Source organism: Hemiscyllium ocellatum, chromosome 12, assembly GCF_020745735.1.
Source record: "Hemiscyllium ocellatum isolate sHemOce1 chromosome 12, sHemOce1.pat.X.cur, whole genome shotgun sequence".
In the NCBI taxonomy this organism is placed as follows: domain Eukaryota; kingdom Metazoa; phylum Chordata; class Chondrichthyes; order Orectolobiformes; family Hemiscylliidae; genus Hemiscyllium; species Hemiscyllium ocellatum.
In genome coordinates, this window is record NC_083412.1 from 35,654,559 (window position 1) to 35,674,307 (window position 19,749).

The following is a 19,749-nucleotide window of genomic DNA, read 5'->3' on the forward strand; positions in this document are numbered from 1 at the left end:
GAGCAGTTTGGTCCCCTTAATTAAGGAACATGGGGAACATGTCCACCACTCTGCCCTCATCAATCCTCTTCGTTACTTCTTCAATAAACTCAATCAAGTTAGTGAGGCATGATTTCCCACACATTAAGCCGTGTTGACTTTCCCTAATCAGTCCTTGCCTTCCCAAATACACGTAATTCCTGTCCCTCAGACTTCCCTCCAACAAGCTGCCCACCACTGATGTCAGGCTCACTGGTGCAGAGCTCCCTGGCTCTTCCTTACCACCTTTCTTAAATATTGACACGATGTTAGCCAACTTCCATTCTTCTGGCACCTCACCTGTGGCTATCGATGATACAAATATCTCAGCAAGATACAAATATCTCACTTCCCTAGCTTCCTTCAGAATTCTGGGGTAGACTTGATCAGGATCTGTGGATTTATGCACCATGATGTATTTCAAGACATTCAGAACCACCACCTTGTAATATGGACTTCAATAAGGCGTTCGACAAGGTTTCTCATGCTAGACTGGTTAGCAAGGTTAGATCAGATGGAACACGGGGAGAACGAGCCAACTGGATACAGAACTGACTTGAAGGTAGAAGGCAGAGGGTGGTATGGAGGGAACCCAGCCACACGAGACATTACATCAGATGACTAAATTCTTGGCTATATAAAGAGAAACCTGGTGGCAGTCTTAAATGTGGGAAGTGATCCAGAAAGGTTGGGAGATGTTGGCAGGAAACCCCAAAGCTTAGGGCTAAGGTACGTGAAGGCAAAGCCCACAATGATGGAGTGACAAAAACAACAAAAATGGGGTGAGTACAAACTTATTGCCAAGTGGAAAATCCAAATACTGCAGGTCCATTTGCTTGAATTATGCCCTTTCCCCAATTGGCAAAAACAAAATCTGTTGGAAATGAGATTAGGACTTCCACATCATGTTTAAAAATTTGCAATGTCTTTATGATTCAAAATCCTGGTGTTCAAAATGTCAAGCTTTATAAATGGTTAAACTTCAAATTGGGCATTTAATTTTTAAATAGAAAGGAGTTGCAGATCCAGATGACAGTTAATTGGAATTTCTCCCTGGATTCAAGCTAGAAGTGATTAACACGGTGATAGAAATAGGCTTTGAGAAGAGTCTCAAGTCCCAGTAGTAAGCCATTATAGTCCTGGCTTACTGATTTCTCAAGACAATCCTGAGCCTCACATGCAGGTCAATCTGCAATAAATGGAGAAGCAAGAGAGAGCAGACAGTGAGATTGTGCAGCCAGACTGTATTGTTTAACATAAAGAATGCAGACAGATGTCCATTCCTGGATTGCAGCAACCATGTTTCTGTGGATTTAAGTGTGAACAGAAGTTTCAGTGAAACAGCAATCTTTAGGAAAACCCTCACCATGAAATTCAGTTCAGGGATTAGAGGTTATGCAGCTGAAAATGGGAATTGATTCCTGGTCCCTGGACAACAACGTGACCATTTAAGGGATAGAGTGAATTACACCACTTGGACTAATTTAAAAGTTAGAATTTTCAAAAGCTTAAATTACCATATTCAGAAATCAGGAGGGGGAAGGGGAATGAGATATAAATGGTTGGGGGATGGGGGTGGTGGTGGCCAGGAGGGTGGAAAGTAGCTGGGAAGGCAACAGGTGGATGCAGGTGAGGATCACGGTGATAGGTCAGTGGGGACTGTGGATTGGATAGGTGGGAAAGAACATGGACAGGTCAAGAAGGTGGCGCTGATGTTGGAAAGTCGGATCTGGGATGAAGTGGGGGAATGAGAGATTTGGAAACTAATAAAATTGATTTTGATGCAGTGTGGTTGAAGGGTCCTGAGGAAGATGAGGCATTCTTCCTTCAATTGGTAGGCTGCTTCAATTTAGTGGTTGTGGAGACCCAGGACTTGCATGTCCTTGAGGGAGTGCAAGGGGGTGTTGAAGTGGTTGGCTACAGGGCAGTGGGGCTGTTTGGTGCATTAGGATCAGATATGTTCCCTGAAACACTCCGCAAGTTAGCATCCTGTCTCCCCGATGTAGAGGAGACCATATCGAGATCAACAGACACAGTAGGTGGTGTGTGGATGTGCACCAAAATCTTTGCCAGATGTGAAAACATCCTTTGGAGCCTTGGACGAAAGTGAGGGTGCAGGTTTTACACCTTGTGCGCAGCAAGGGAAGGTACAGGGTGTGGAGTGTGGATTGCTGGAAAGTATGGACCTAAGAGGGAGTCATGGAAGGAGTGGTCTCCGTGGAACTCTGCAGTGCATCTTGCAGATAGTGGTGGGGAGGGAATTATATATCTTTGGTGGGTGTGGTTTAGCTGGAGATGGCTGAAATGGCAGAGAATAACGTGCTGCATCCAGAGATTGGGGAGGGGGATAGAAGCTGAGGGCCTGGGGTGGGGGGGGTTTCTATCCTTGTTGCGGTTGGAGGGGTGGGGTACAAGGACGGAGGTACGGAAAGTGGAAGAAATGCGCTGGACAGCATTGATGATCACTTGGGAAGGGAAACTGTGATTCTTGAAATAGCAGATGATCTGGGATGTCCCGGAAAGGAATTGTTCCTCCTGGGACCAGATACAGCAGAGGTGGAGGAATTGAGAGTAAAGGATCATGTTTTTACAGGGGTGAGGGGGTGGGAGGAGATGTCGTCCAGGTAGCTGTGTGAGTTGGAGGGTTTAAAATAGATGTGTGTGTTGAGTTAGTTGCCGGAGTGGTTCAGGAAGGGGAGGGAGATGTCAGAGATGGTCCATGTGAACTTAAGGCTAGGGTGGAAGGTGTTAGTCAAGTTGATGAACTGTTCAACCTTCTTGTGGGAACACAAGGGGGTGCCAACACAGTCATCAATGTAGCAGAAGAGAAGGTAGGGGATAGTGCCAGTGTGAACGCGAAAGATGGACTATTCCACGTATCCTATGGAGAGGCAGGCATAGTGGGGGCTCATGTGGGTGCTGATGGCTACCCCCTTAGTCTGAACGAAGTGCAAGGATTCGAACGAGAAGTTGTTGAGTGTTCCACCAATCGAGTGGTGTGTGTCAGTGGAGGGGTCCTGATTAGATCGACAGCAGAGGAAGAAACAGAGGGCTTGGAGGCCTTCATCATGTTGGACGGATGTGTACAGTGACTGGATGCCCATGGTGAAGATGAGGCATTGGGGCCGGGGAAACAAAAATCATGGGAGGTGGTGGAGGGCATGGGTTGTGTCCCAAATATATGTGGGGAGTTCCTGGACCAAGGGGGACAGGACAATGTTGAGAAATGGAAAGATTAGTTCGATGGGGCAGGAGCAGGTGGATACAATAGGTTGACTGCAGCAGTCAGTCAACCTCCTCATCGACCTATCGTAATTACCTCCCCACCTGCATCTACCTATCACCTTCCCAGCTACCTTGCTCCAGCCCCACCCCAACTCCCCCCTATTTATCTCTCAGCCCCCTACCCTCTCCACATTCCTGATGAAGGGCCTGTGCCCAAAATGTCGACTCTCCTGCTCCTCAGATGCTGCCTGACCTTCTGTGCTTTTCCAGCACAACACTTTTCAACTCTGACTCTCCACCAACTGCAGTCCTCACTTTCTTCAAGTTAGATCATTCAATCAAGTGAAACATGGCCAAGAGGAGCAATGTTTACTTCAACCTATCTGCAACTTTATAGCTGATATTAAAGGCTTCTTTAGAGACCAATGGACCCAATTAAGACAATTAAAATGAAAAGACCTTGATATCTTAAAATTTTCCTCGATATAAAACTTAGTCAAAGAGTCTTAAACCAACTTGCTTCATTTTAAATTATTTTAAAATTCATTTGTGGGACTTGGGCATCGCTGGCTGGCCAGCATTGATATCTCATTTGCCCTTGAGAAGGTGACGGTGAGCAGCCTTCCTGAATTGCAGAAGTCAACACTGTTGACCCACAATGCCGGGAGAGAGAGGGAATTCCAGGATTTTGGCCCAGTAATTGTGAAGGAACGGCAGTATATATCCAAGTCAAAGTGGTGAGTGGCTTGGAGGGGAACTTGCAGATGGTGTTCCCAAGTACCTGCTGACCTTGTCCTTCTTGGTGGAAGTGACTATGGGTTTGGAAGGTGCTATCCAAGGTTCTTTGCTGAATATTTGCAGTGCATCTTGTTGATAATTCACACTGCTGCTACTGAGCGCTGGTGGTGGAGGGATTGAATGTTTGTATACGTGGCTCCAGTCAAGCTGCTTTGTTCTGGATGGTGTGAAGCTTCACCCATCCAGGCAAGTAGGGAATATTCCACCACACTCCTGACTTGTGCCTTGTAGATGTGGATTGGTGAGTTACTCGTTGCAGTATTCCTAATCTCTGACCTGCTCTCGTAGCCACTGTATTTTATGTGGTGAGTCCATTTGAGTTTCTGGTCAATTGTAACCCCAAGGCTGTTGACAGTGGGGGATTCAATTTTGGTCAGACAACTGAATGTCAAGGGGCAGTAGTTAGAGTGTTACTTATTAGTGATGGTCATTGTCTAGCATTTGTGGGGTGTGATTATTACTTACCACTTATTAGTCCAAGCCTATTGTCCAGATCTTATTGCATTTTAGCACAGACTGCTTCAGTGTCTGAGGAGTTGCAAATGGTGAACACTGTGCAATTATCAGCAAACATCCCCACTTCTGACCTTATGACAGAGGGAAGTTCATTTATGAAGCAGTTGAAGATTGTTGGACCTAGGACACTACCCTGAGGGACTCCTGCAGAGTGTCCTGGAGCTGAGATGATTGACTCTCCACAACCAACTTCCTTTGTGTCTGGTATGACTTTTACCAGCAGAGTGTTTTCCCCCTGACACCCATTGATTCCAGTTTTCCCAGGGCTCCTTGATGCCATACACGGTCAAATGCAGCCTTGATGTCAAGGACTGTCACTCTCACCTTACCTCTGGAATTCAGCTCTTTTGCGCATGTTTGAACCAAGGCTGTAATGAGATCAGGAATGGAGTGACACAAACTGGGCATCACTGAGCAGGTGCTGCTTGATAGCACTGTCAATGACCCCTTTCATCACTTTACTGATGGAGAGTAACCTGATTGGGCATTAATTGCTCAGATTAGATTTGTCCTGCTTTTGCGTACAGGGCATACCTGGGCAATTTCCACATTGTCGGGTAGATGCCAGTGTTGTAGCTACTGGAAATGCTTGGCTAGGGGAGCAGCAAGTTCTAGAGCAGACAGCTTCAGTACTATTGCCAGAATTATATCAAGGCCCATTGCCTTTGCAATATTCAGTGCTGCAGCCGTTCCTTGACATGAAGTAGAGTAAATCGAATTGGCTAGAGACTGGTATCTGAGAGTCTAAGATGGATCATCCACTCAGTACTTCTGACTGAAGATTGTTGCGAATGCATCAGCCTTGTCTTTTGCACTGACGTGCTGGACTCCTCCTCCAGTGAGTTTTTTTAATCATCCACCACTATTCATGGCTAGATGTGGAAGGACTGCAGAGCTTAGATCTGATCCGTTGGTTGTGAGATCACTTAGTTCTGTCTATCACTTGCTATTTATGTCATTTGGCATGGCTTCTGTTTGGTAGCATCACCACATTGACACCTCATTTTTTTGATATGCTTGATGCTACTCCTGGCATGGCTTCCTGCACTCTCTATTGAACCAGGGTTGATCCCCGTGCTTGATGGTAATAGTTGAGTGGGGTATATGCTCGGTCATGAGTTGCAGATTGTACTGGAGTACAGTTCTGTTGCTATTGATGGCCCACAGCACCTCATGGATCCCCAGTCTTAAGTTGCTAGATTGGTTCAAAGTCTGTCCCGTTTAGCACAATGATAGTGCCACACAACACGATGGAAGTTATTCTCAACGTGAAGATGGGATTTCATCTCCACAAAGATAGTGCAGTGGTCGCTTTTACCTACACTGTCAGGGACAGATGCTTCTGCAGCCAGCAGGTTAATAAAAGGTGGAGGACAAATTTGTTTTTTCTTCTTGTTGGTTCCTTCACCACCCGCCGCAGACCCAGTCTAGCAGTTATATCCTTTCGGACCTGACCAGCTCAATCAGTAATACTGGTGCCGAACCACTCTTGGTGGTGAACATTGAAATCCCCTACCCAAAGTTCAAAGTTCATTTTGCACCCTTGCCACCCTCTGTGCTTCCTCCAAGTGCTGTTCAACATGGAGTACTGATTCATCAGGTGAAGGAGGACCGTACGTGGTAACCAGTAAGAGGTGTCCCTGCCCATGTTTAACCTGAAGCCATGACACTTCATGGGGTCCGGTGTCGATGTCAAGAACTCCCAAGGCTACTCCCTCCCAACTGTACACCCCTGTGCTGCCACCTCTGCTCGTTCTGTCCTGCTGTGGGACAGGACATATCCAGGGATGGTAATGGTTGTGTCTGGGTGTTCTGTAAGAATGACTATGACAGGCTGTTGCTTGGCTAATCTGTGAGACAGCTCCAATTACAGTGGTGTTGGAAACGCACACAGGTTAGGCAACATCAGAGGAGCAGGAAAATTGACGTTTCGGGCAAAAGCCTTTTCTTCCCCAATGACGGACTTTTCCGGTTCCAACGTCGATGCCAGTGGTCCATCCAGTTTCATTTTTGTTGTGACTTTCTAGCGATTGATACAACTGGGTGGCTTGCTAGGCCAGTTCAGAGGGCAGCTGAGAATTAACCACATTGCTGTGGCTCTGGAATCACATGTAGGCCACACCAGGTAAGGATGGAAGATTGCCTTCCCTAAAGGACATTAGCAAACCAGTACCTCCACAACACTGATGACACTTCATAATCAACTAGCTGCAAAACACTTTGAGATGGCCAAACATTTGTTTATCTTTCTATATTTGTAGCCTTTCTTTGGTGTCAATGAAATGAGCCTTTGCAGTGTACTGGTGTGAGGCTTTGAAGTGTAGGAGCTATGATCAGACAGTCTGGAAAGGTGGATTCTTTAAATGGTTGACAGTTTTATCCATAGCATATATTATTGTTTTTGAAAAAGTTCTCACACTTAGGAATCAGTTGGTTTACAAATAATCCGATTTTGTGCTGATTGAGTGATAAATATAAAATGCAATTTCAGTTTATAATTACTTTTACATAAAGCTGTTTTCTAGTATTCTGCTTTAAAAAACAAACTTCCCATCAAAGAAAACCAACATGGCCAGACACTAAGATTGCATGACTGCTAACAGCTGAGCCACACTGACATATGTGGCATGGTAAATGAACTGAAAATGTTAATCAATTAAGGCAGCTTAAAATTCCATGAATTGCTAGTGGTCTAAAAGTTTATGTAAAGAAATGAATACAAGTATTTAAGAAACACTACATTTCAGTCCAGAATCTGTTCACAATTAAGAAATTAGTTAGATAATTGTAGGTAATATAGCTGGGGAAATCTCAGACAAAAGTCACAATGAAGGATAACTCAAACTGAACTTATAATTTTTCATTGAAATATACAGCATTTGTTTATCGATAATGAACGTAAAATGTAACTTCATTACTTCCACCAGTTTAGTCAATTCAGTATAATAAAAAATATAAAGTGCATTTTTGAGACAGTAATATTATAATATCAAAGGTTGGTTAATTAACTTGAAAATTGAGAAATGTCAGAAAGATGAGTGGTATACGACTAACCTGAAATAAGAAAGCATCCCCAAGTGAATTGCTAAGACAGAACACATTATCTTTCTTTGGATGTTCGGGCACTGCCTGAACAATGCTATTTTCAATCCAAACCATGTGCTTTGGTGCACTGTTCTGATCCACTCCTGATCTTCCATCACCATCGTAGAAAAATAAAGTGCAGCCTAAAGTTGGAAAACGAACATAATATCTTAAGTTAAATATAAGTTACAGTAACTAAACAATGTCAATGCTACCTGTGTAACATGCTAAACTCTACGACAAACTTCAGTTTTTTAAAGATCTTTATACTTTTTAGGCAATGTACTGAGAACTGTCAAATAGGTGATATAATTTTAAATTCTTTCTGGTCAATTTACTTGGTGCATTCATAAATATATGAATTCCTTACTGGAACAACCTGGAGTACCTTATCCAAATGGCCAATCTTCAGGCATCAACCTTGATAGTGAATAACATTGGGATTTCTGCTCAATGATAATGTCTAATAGTTGCCGCATTTCCACAAGAGGCAAATGGATGATCATTAGGAACATGAAGTCGAGATGGTTTTGTCCACATTCCAAAGGAACCAAGTCTATTTGTAGTTCTTCGACAGTACCTCAATTAAGATTGGTTTAACTGCACAATGCAAATTCCTGAAGTAATCAGTCAGGGGATAGAAAAGAACTATCGTGCATAGGAAGCTTTATGAAGTCGAAAGACAATCTCAGAAACACCAACGAACTCAAAGTAAAAGAAACAATAAAACTTTTATGGACTTTTGTCACACACCTACAAATCAGCAGATTTTACCTGTTCATGTCGCATCAATACACTGCAATATCCAAATAAAATAGAGATGCTTGACTTAAAACTGTAATTAACCCTGTGCTACCAGAAACTATACCATTAACATAGAAGCACGTAAGAAAATATTGGAAGTGAAGATTTTAGCTACTTTACCCAAGCCACCAGAGGAGAGGTGTAAAATTGGTCAAGCCCTAAAAAAGAGCAATCCATTTGCTGTTTGTTTCTGAGAGGAACATAGAGAAGTAGGTATTCAGTTCCATTGTTTCCTGAAGGTGGCAACGCAGGTCAGTAAAGTGGTCAAGGCGACATATGGCAAGCTTTCCTTAATTGGACAGGGGATTGAATACAAAGTTGGCAGGTCACGTTACAGTTGCCCTGGACTTTGGTTCGGCCACGTTTGGAATACTGCATACAGTCCTGGTTGCCACATTACCAAAAGGATGTGGATGCTTTGGAAAGGGTGCAGGGGAGGTTCACGGATGTTGCCTGGTGTGGAGGACGCAAGCTATGAAGAGAGGTTGAATAGATTAGGATTATTTTCGTTAAAAGACAGAAGCTGAGGGGTGACCTTATTGAGGTTTACAAAATTATGAAGGGCATGGATAGGATAAATCAACAAAGTCTTTTCCCTGGGGTCCAGAGTCCAGAACTAGAGGGCATAGGTTTAGGGTGAGGGGGGAAAAGATATGAAAGAGACCTAAGGGGCAACTTTTCCACGCAGAGGGTGGTACGTGTATGGAATGAGCTGCCAGAGGAAGTGGTGGAGGCTGATACAATTGCAACATTTAAGCGGCATTTGGATGGGTATATGAATAGGAAGGGTTTGGAGGGATATGGGCCAGGTGCTGGCAGCTGGCACTAGATTGGGTTGGGATATCTGGTCGGCATGGACGGGTTGGACCAAAGGGTCTGTTTCCATGCTGTAAATCTCTATGACTCTAAGTGTGTTGCAACATCCCTGAGAAAGTGATGTGGAAAATATATTTACAGTGGCTCAACCATACCTTCCCTAATTATCAGCAGTCAACAGCAAAAGGTTGAGGAATGCATTATAATGGATAAACAATTTCTGGTGATCTCAAGATACTTCTGGACCCAATTAATCACTACTTCTGAAAAATCTTGACATGTTAATGTGCTGGAACTACTGTGGATATTGGTTGAAAGGACTGAAAAATGAACAAACATGCTAACATCCTACATGTTTTCACTTCCACACACCACTGCCACCATCACTGGACTGAAGATCATGATTTTTCCCTTTAGAACAGAATGCCAAAGACAAATGACTACTTGAAAATTCTTATCCATTTAGTTCATTACTTAGCTCTTCCTTTACAGTACAAGAACAAATTGAATTTCACCAAGCTGGAATTTAAGAGTCTGGATTGCAGCTACTGGAGCTTCTTCCTATTCTATAGGGTCTAGTGACATTGGCTATATTAGTTCAGGTCCTCTGCAGCACCTTTGAGATAAAAATGCTCTCCATCTTGCCAATGACCTTTGAGATAACATCCTGCAGGCTGGTTACAGAATCTCTGAGTCTCTACGCCATAATAATGGAACTCCTTAACTGCTTGTGAAAATCAGTGATTTTCTCACGTTTGAATCCTTGATGTCAAACACAAAATCTGCATCTCTTTCAGATGGCGAGATGGAGGAGGACCCTGTCCTCCAGCAAATCTTTTGAACTCTCCCACAATCACTACCTGGTATTTCTCACTGGTGCTGACCTTGTGTTGTACTACATGAGAAAAGGTAGCTATTATCTAACCAACCTGTTCAGACACGTTCTTAAACATTTCTCAAGCAGGTGCGATTTAAACCAGGCCCACGCGGCTCAAAAGACAAGGATACTACCAGTGTGTCCAAACAGCCCCTACTGAAGGAAAGCCATGTTATATGTTGTCACTCAATGCATTTGACAATGCAATTCTAAGCAGTCTCCCTGGGCTATATGTGCTCCCGATTAGAAATTGCTCTGAGTAGGAGTGAAATCCAATGGTATTGCAGTCTTAAAACGTTTGCAAAAGCAAACAGCTCCAATTGATAAAATTAGAAAAAGGACAGCCTGAATCCAAGGACTGAGGAAAGGAAATTCAGTATTCACAAGGGGAACATCTGCAATCGTAGTTGAACTTGAAAAAGATCAGTCAAACTACCAACTTATCTTAGCCATTTCTTTGATGAGCTATGCCCATTGTCAAAGAGATAAATTAGATTGCTTTGCAAAATTGGGCCTTCTTAATAATAAACCAAGTGACACAGGATCTTATCAACTGCTGTAATAGCATGGACCTGCTGGCCAGATGGATCGTTTCTGTAAATACTATGCAATTCGAACCAGAGTGCATGGCTCTGGCCAGATATGATAGATGGTCACTCATGGTGCTGGTTCAGTCTGGTTGAGGTCCTAGATCTGTTGTTATAACAACATTAAGATCTACAATTGGAAATTTAATTTTCTGATGCACTGATGAAGTTCAGATAAGTTCTGAGTTGGCACATGTGGGGAAGTTGATATCGTGGTTAATGCAAAATGGCACCAAAACTACCACACTGATATCATATTCATGACTGCTTTTCCTGCTAAACTTTATTGTCTGAAGCTTGAAATATGAGGTAAAAGATATAGTTGAGATAAAGAAATTACTGTGAAGATCCAAAATGTTAAATGAAAAGTTTCCACTCTTTCCTGCAACCATCTAACTGTTGTCTTGATTAAATTTTAAATATTGTCACATCCATGGTCAATGATTCCATTTCGCAAAGAAAAACTTGAAGTGACCATCATGCCCTATAACTGACTTGCCAACATCTCCTGCAATCTTAAATAGGACCAGCAACCTTGAACAGGAGTTACTGAAGAGATATTGTTTTGTGGGAGTGGTGAGTGACATTGGGTGAGGAAGGTTGTGTTGCATCTTGTCCACATTTTTCACCATTTTCTGGCTCAGGACAAGAGACAAATAGGATGAAGAAAAATTGTACACCTGTTCAAAGTACATTTGGTACTAAGCTTCTCCATCCTGTTTTTCACTGTAATACGCCTAAAGTTAGATCCAAAAATTGGTATGAGACAGAAGATAATACAATCCAAAATCTAGCATGTGTCAAGTTGATAACCTTTCCTTTTTTGAGGAATAGTGTGTGCTGGAATAAAACAAAAGTTGGTGGACAGCAAGCATTCATTTCACAAAATCTATACTAAAGTATTTACCACTCAATGCACGATTGATTGTAAAACGCAATTTAATGTCAATAGCATTCAACTCTATTTCATAATTAAGAATTCAGGCAAAAGATTTCTGAATGAAAATAAATCAAGAGAATCTAAAATATACCTTTCAATGATACCCAATAATATTTCCATTTCCTCCGTGTAGCCAGTTCCACTTTTTTATTTTTCTTGTGGACTAAAAAGTTCTTCACAGCAAGTGAACCTGCTTTTCGAACAGTTCCTTGATCTGCAGTTTGACTGTCAGACTGCCCTGGGGAGCTGAGGGTACCACTGCTTTGTTCATCGCTCATAGCTGACTCGGCTTCTTCTGGATTTTCTGTATTGACAACATTTGATTCCAAAGTACATCTAAAGTTCTCATACACTCCTTGACGAAGTGCATCTCCTGCTGTGCCAATATCACTACAAATTAAATCACGATTGAAATTGGCTGGATAGCATGTTGTACTGGTCATGTTGGAAAAGCGGGAAAGATGATCATTGTCCATTGTTGCACCATCAATACCACTATCTGCACATTCACTTCCATCTCCTGTAGTAATGTCCTACACAGAAATACACATATAGATACTAAAATCGGTTCGTTGTTACAGTGAAAGATGCAAATCAAAATAATAATCCATATACATATTGAGTTTACAAGTTCAATTACTTTATTTTATCCTGCACGCCTTTACGAGAGTGCACATTATTTCAGTCAAGTCCATCCTTAAGCTTATCACAATTTCTGTTCTTTGAGCATATCAATTTGAATATTATTTGTGCAAACCAATCCTCCCAATTATTTTAGGTAATTGTTCCCCATTTATCTTACAAGGTTTAGCATCACAAAAACAATTTAGCATCTAGCATTTATGAGTGTGACTACTATCTTACAGAAAAACTAACACCTGGAGACATCTCCCTTTCCACCGTACCCTCCTTGCAAAAGACCCTGCTTAATTTTCATGGTCTCCTCATAGTTACATAATACTCCAGGTAATTGGAAAATGAACAAAGTGGGGAATAAAACAAACCTGTCTTCTTCTTCCTCCGCCACCTTTTTAAAAATTCCACTATCCAGGAACAACATTCAGTTTGGACATTTGAAACATTGTGGAGCTGGCCAGTGACAACAGAAATTGAGAATCTGCTTGGGTAGTAACATCATGAACAGAGTGCTTCAGGTTACTGATAGTAGTTATAGTGTTTTCATGCTGGCCTCTGTTCAATTTGAAATTTTCTACAGATTGTAGTTTATACTTCAGCACGGATGGTGATATCTGCAACATGTGATATAACTGGAAGTTTTTGAAACAAAGTTGAAAAGAAACTTCCAACTGAAACTTGCGTTTTGGGCATTACTTTTGTGCATCAGTAAGTGAACTATTATTAGTGTTAAGTAATATTCCCTTCAACATTTATAACCATTGTGACTGTAGAGCAGCCAAATTTAGTTCTTTCACAGATCTTAATTACTGAACACTAACAAATATAGGAGCAGGATTAGGCCATTTGACCCATCAACTCTGCTCTGCCATTCAATTATGTTTCTCAATTCACTCCCCTGCCTTCTCCTGTAGCCCTTCAGCCTCTTATGAATCAAGAGCCTATCTCCATCTTAAATACACTCAATGACTTGGCCTCCACAGCTTTCTGCAGCAATGAGTTTGACAGATTAACCATCCTCTGGTTGAAAAAATTCCTTATTTTACATCTAAAGGGACATCCCCTCACCCAGAGGCTGAGCCCACAGGTCCTAGTCTGTCCTACTCCTGGAAACATCTTCGCCAAGTCCACTCTATCCAGGCTTCTCAGTGTTCTGTTAAGTTTTAATGAGATCCCTGCTCATCTTTCTAAATTATATTCAGTACAGACCCAGAGTTCTCAACCACTCCTCATATGTCAAGCCCATAGTTCCTAGGATCATTCTTGTTAACATCCTCTGGACCCACTCCAATGCCACACATCCTTTCTTTGATACAGGGCCCAAAACTGCTTAGAATGTTCCAAATGCACCCTGACCAGAACCTTTATACAGTCTCAGTACATCTCTGCTCTTGTATTCTAGCCCTCTCAAAATGAATACCACCATTGCATTTGCTTTAACTGTCAAATGAACCTGCAGGTTAACCTTAAGAGAATCCTCAACTTGAACTCCTAAGCCCCTTTGTGTGCTTCAGATTTCCAAAACCTTTTTCTCATTGAGAAATTAGTACAAAGAATAGAAGCATAGACTAAGTGCACAACATCACACATTCCCACATTGTATTCCATTTGCCACTATTTGCCCACTCTTCTAGCCTGTCCACATCCTTCTGCAGCCTCCCCACTTCGTCATCACTATTTGTCCCTTCAGCTATGTTTCTGTACAAAGTACATTCTGGAACAACCATTACCAATTGTGCACATTTTTGCATTTTGTCGCTACAAAGCAAATGTCTTTTCAGTGTGCTAACTATTTTAACAAAGTTATTTGGCCTCAGAAAACGGAGAGATCAAGACTGGATCTCAAAGTTTATGCAAAGAAGTAAATGAATTTCGTTAAGAAACATTATCAAATTATGACAAAGACAATGGACCACGGAATTAAACTAGTACAATTTGAGGGCGGGTCACTTGAAATTCTTTACACAAAAGAAAGGGTGATTATTATATAGCTGAATCCAGGAAGTTGAAATCTGCAAGACTTCCTCAGCCTGAGAGATGATTGTTTAAGGTGCATGTGGGTGGCAAAAGTATTGCTTGCAACACTGAACAACAATAAATTGTGGGGCTTTCAATATGTGGTTATTAGCAGCTTTAACACTACAGAATGACAACATTTACAGCTCACTAGCAGAGAACACTCTGCTTTTGATTTTGTTCCTTTTTTAAACTGTTGATATACTGAAACATGCTTGAAGTTAGATTGCCTGGACATCAAGCTAGCTTCGTGTATATAACAGCAGTCAAATATCAATTATTATTCTTGGTCACGGGAATTTGAAGAACCCATTTCAGACTGTCTCTTAACTTAGCACTCTAATTAACTTGTCAGAAGTAATACTTTGCAGTTTGCAAATTCATACATATGGGTTTTCCTCTAGCCCACAACAGCTGGAATCTTATTTTTAAATACTAATTGAAAGCGCTGCTTCAAAAAAAAGTCTAATTGAGGATCTTTCTGGCCACAGCTAAATAAAACAGAAATAGAATTAAACTCCGAATATTGCTGACCATTTGACATCAAATCCATTAGCCTCTAAGTTTCTATAGTTAACCAGTAAAACTTACAGTAATAGTTAATGGCTTTAATAAAAGCCAACATGATTTTTTATTCTATGTATTACCTGTGTTGTTTTGGACCTTCTGACATATGTGGTTCTGTTATCAGTAACATGGCTTATTCGTCCTTTAGACGCTCCTTCGGAAAGGCAATGGGACTTCCTGCATGGAAGTGTTGAGGCAGCATATGAATGAACACTTGCATTTTCTCCAGCTGACCAGGCCACAGCATTTATATTTTCTGGCTGTATTGTATTATGTGAATGAGTCCTCAAATTCCGAGGGAGTGTCTTAAATCTGTTTCTCCGCGTTTTGTTCATATTTGCGCCTGTTGGTTTTTGGCTATATAGTTCATTTAGAGAGTTAGCACGTTGGTTTCCACTCAATTGTTCGAGATCAATAGAATTACTGTTTATTAGCCTACTTTTCTCATATCCCTTGTCATCAGTATTATCCAACAGATCTTCTGTGCTGGTTAACCGATCCTGACTTAGGTCAGATAAGGAGAATTCCATACTATCTTGTCGCCACATGTCAGCAGATTTGGATCGTTTTTTCTTGATATTTGTGCTTTCTAAAATGGTCGTTTCATCTCCAGTAACTAGATGCAGATCTTCAATATTTGCTTGGGAAACAGAGTCTAATCTTATTTCATCAAAATTCTCTATAACATGGATAATATGATTGTCCAAACAAATGTCAAGCTCATCCCTTGAATGGAGTGGCTGCACAGCACTTCTTCGCCTGGTACTGGAAACTGAAGAACCTGTATGGTAAGACACAGGCCTTACACTTTTATCCATTCTACCCACCCAAGATGGACGACCAAATTCTTCTTCTAAAGCATTATTAAGATTTCCTGGATGACTGACGTCCAGGCCATCCCTTGCCAGTGACTGTGGGATGCTGGGAGTGCTGCTAGACTTAGTGCTTGTTTCGGAATTTCTGTGTGTAATCCTGACTGCTGAGGCAGGCCTGGCTCTTCGTGAAGTTTTAGTTGGAATGCGAAGTGACCGAGACATATGCTTGCGTGACAGACCTGCACGCTCATCTCCAGAAAACGCTCTTTCACTATCATTCTGGCTCTCTGAATTTCCCATCTTTTGAGACGTCTAAGGAAAAAAAAATTAGTCTTTGAAATTTAAGTTTTGTTTTGAGTTATAAAGAATTTTTTTAAAACACATTAACGTCAGACTCAAACTTCCCTAGATCAATGATTTTCAGAAGAATCAGTTGATTTTCAAATGCAAATTCATATTTTCAAAAATGATTTATATATGCTAACAGGAAGTCAAAATAATCCAAAGTGGAAAATGTCCATTACTCCTGGAGTCAAATTATAGACACAGATTAGAAAGTGACCACCATAATGAGAAAATTCATGCAGCAAAGTATTTTGAATTGTGGCACCATCTGAACAAATAGGCTCACCATGGTTCTACCAAATCTGATTACTAGTATATTTTTTGGTCTCAAAAAAGCACTCATTACCCACATCACAGGTGCAGGAAATTTCCAGGTGCAAAGATGCTGTGCTGAACATGTAGTGCTTTTGAAAGATATTACGTTGTTGCTTCAGATTTTCAGCATCTACTTCGATTTGTTTTGCTTAAATTAAAGTAACCACTTAAACAAAAACAAATTCTTCAGTAGTATGTGCTTAAACCAGTACAAAACAAAAAAACATCTTTGAGTTCCAAAAACTAAAGGAACCTTGCACCCCAATGTAAATCACTTGGTTGCTTTGATGTTTATCGTAATTGCTCAAAAAATCAGATTTTAAGCTCTTGAAGTTGTAAATTGCTTTGGAAAAACAGATCTATTACGTACCTGTGACAAGTCCTGGAATTTTCAAAACATAAGGGAGCTCAAATAGAAAATTTCACCACAAAAATGAAAAAAAGGTTGGCTGGAATGAACATAGACAATGTCAATTTGCAGCTCAGTTCGAGGTTCTAGATGTGAATTTGCTCACTGAGCTGGCAGATTTGTTTTCAGACATTTCATCATCATACTAGGTAATATCATCAGTGAGCCTCCTATGAAGTGCTGGTGCTATTGTCCCTCCTCTCTATTTATTGGCCTTGGTTTCTTAAGATTGGTGATGTAATTTCAGATTCTTTTTATCAGAGGATGGTAAATGGTCACGATGACGTTACCTAGCATGGTGATGAAACATCTGAAAACAAACCTGTCAGCTCAATGAGCAAACTTACATCCAACATGTCAATGATCTTTCTATTAATGACTGATGATTTGGTATTTATATGAAGAATATAGAATAGTTCTTACTTGAAAATATTACATTTAAAAAATTTTTTATATGTACTAAACATATGTTACAATACTATCATTAAGAATTTGTAACATTTGAAGTTGTCTTAATAGAAAATCGCATTTTCCATAACAAGGTTGTTGGCAAATTACAGATTAAAACTCAAAAATTCAAATCATTTTGTTGACTGACTTTTATCATCAACTTTCGACTTTTGATTTTGCAATTTGTTGTAGGTCTTCATTTTTGGCAACTTGGAATAATGCACACGAGATGCAAAAAATTTTTCATCAATACTCTATCCCCAAAATCTGAAATTGCAAATAAAAAGATATAAAATACCAAGATTAAATAAAGAACCTTACCTTGGAGATTGGTGTTGAAATCAAACAACAGTTCACCTCGTCTTCAGGTGGAGTACATGCCAGAAATTAAGGCATAGCAATCAAGTTAGCAACATTACTGTGTCTTTCAACACTTATTAATCCAGGTCTTCTTTAGAGTTTAGCTTCAGTAAGTGAATTTTCACAGGAGCCTGAAAAAAAGTTTACGGTTACAATGTATTAATTTGAAGATACAAACACATTACCATCACTCAAAAAGACAAAAAACAGCTTGAAATGGTGCTCTGTAATCACCAGATTCATCTTCCAAATACTACAGGATTTAAATATTTTAGCTGAATGCATAGAAAACTTGTAATTTAGCAAAAATACCTTTAAAAATTGTCAGGATATCAGATAGACAGTTTTGCATTTGATTTCTACTTCCATGACTTATCATTAGATTAGTGTGGAAACAGGCCCTTCGGCCCAACAAGTCCACACCGACCCGCCGAAGTGCAACCCACCCATACCCCTACATTTACCCCTTACCTAACATTATGGGCAATTTAGCATGGCCAATTCACCTGATCTGCACATCTTTGTGACTGTGGGAGGAAACCGGAGCACCCGGAGGAAACCCATGCAGACACGGGGAGAACGTGCAAACTCCACACAGCCAGTCGCCTGAGGTGGGAATTGAACCCGGGTCTCTGCTGCTGTGAGGCAGCAGTGCTAACCACTGTGCCACCGTGTAGCCACAGTCCCAGGACTGTGCAACCTCACTAGTTTGTTTTGATATCAAATTAAAACAAACCTGGAAGGAGTTGCAATGTCCGAAGGAAAACCAATCCAGCCAGGACTGAGGGGATGGTTGAATACAACATGTCATGCACAGTTGTGTCAATTAAAGATTGAAGGTGACTCAACAAGAAAATTTCCTTCATTCAGTTTTTTCCAGACCCTGTAGGAGTCTCAAGAAACAATTTTATCAAAATCAGATTGCATGCCAGCAGGGTCTCTGGTGCAGGCATACAAAAGAGCAGATCCATCGAATGCAAACCTCTGCCAAAAGATGATAAATGTTTAGGTTCAGCAGTTTTGAATTTCCAATATTGAGAGACTGAGCATTTTTTAAACCAGCCTGCACCAGACATTTACTTGGGGCTCTGGCCTTCTTGCTTCATACTTCTCATCTATATTTCCAGTGAATTGATATGGAAATGCTTTATAGAACAGGAGAATTTAGCTTTCATGACATTCACTCCCAATATGAGCCAGCAAAGTTTAATTAAATCCAAGCTGAAAACAGTTTGATACATTTAGAACTAAAAGTAAAAATATGGCTTTTGAGTTTTAATTTCAATTTACAAATGGTGTTTAACATTAGGTCCTACAAAAGAAATTACTGCAGACCTTCCAGACCAATATGTAAAAAAATTAATACTTAGGTATAAAATAATTGCAAACTAATACCAAGTATTAGTTTTTTTAAAAAAAAGATTCCAGTTAATAGGTTCCAAGCCTCGAGAGCATTTTAGCTGGGTCAGTACTGCCAAATGCTGAGCATGCGATTTAGCAGTCCTCAAACTTGTTGCCAATGTGACCCCATGAAGCTCATGTTTTCAAGTCTCCTCTGTGAAACCAGTGACAGCAGGAGCACAATTATTATACCTCAATCAGAGCTCCAGGGCTGTCACAGAGCTCATGATTTTTAACTTTCTGCTCATGACCCCACCTTGGGTCCCATTCCCTACTTTAAGGAGGACAACCATAAACATCCTTTACCATGTTTGAAAGCAATCTGATTTGTAAGGCATTTAACCTAAAATACGTACGACAATTGTGGGTTAAAACAGGTATGAGGGTAAAAGGTGTTGCATGCTATTGTAATGAACACCGAATTATACACAAGTGGAATATGCAGTATAAGAGTCGTAACTGTGTGGCTAAAATCTTGAAAATCTTTGAATTTGATTCGAACCAGCAATTTGATTTTATTTTGGAAATGTCAAATTGCACAATAAAAGTGCAGTCACTTCATCCAGTCTATTGTGGGGAGCCAATCAAGTCTGTGAGGTGACTAGGGTGGAAGTGATTTCTTGCTGAAGAGGACAGCAGAGGCTGCAAGTAGTGGGAGAAAAGGGCAAGGCTGCCTGTGGAACGTAGCAAATGAGGAAAGGTGGTAAAGAAGTGTAAGCAGAGGGTGAGACTTCACGGGGTTGAAACAGAGATCAAGAATGCACCGTGAC

At 40.9% G+C, this 19,749-nt stretch overlaps 1 protein-coding gene across 2 annotated transcripts in view; it reads right to left on the minus strand.

The window, feature by feature from the left end:
* tiam1a (TIAM Rac1 associated GEF 1a) overlaps positions 1-19,749 on the minus strand; it is a 301,399-nt gene that overhangs the window by 178,012 nt on the left and 103,638 nt on the right. For both annotated transcript variants that reach the window (XM_060833501.1, XM_060833502.1), the window contains exons 2-5: positions 17,540-17,709; positions 14,965-16,011; positions 11,757-12,198; positions 7,612-7,784 (exon numbers count right to left, since the gene is read on the minus strand). In XM_060833501.1, the coding sequence (XP_060689484.1) occupies positions 7,612-7,784; positions 11,757-12,198; positions 14,965-15,999 (1,650 nt within the window). In that variant the 5' untranslated portion in view covers positions 16,000-16,011; positions 17,540-17,709. The remainder of the gene's footprint in view (positions 1-7,611; positions 7,785-11,756; positions 12,199-14,964; positions 16,012-17,539; positions 17,710-19,749) is intronic.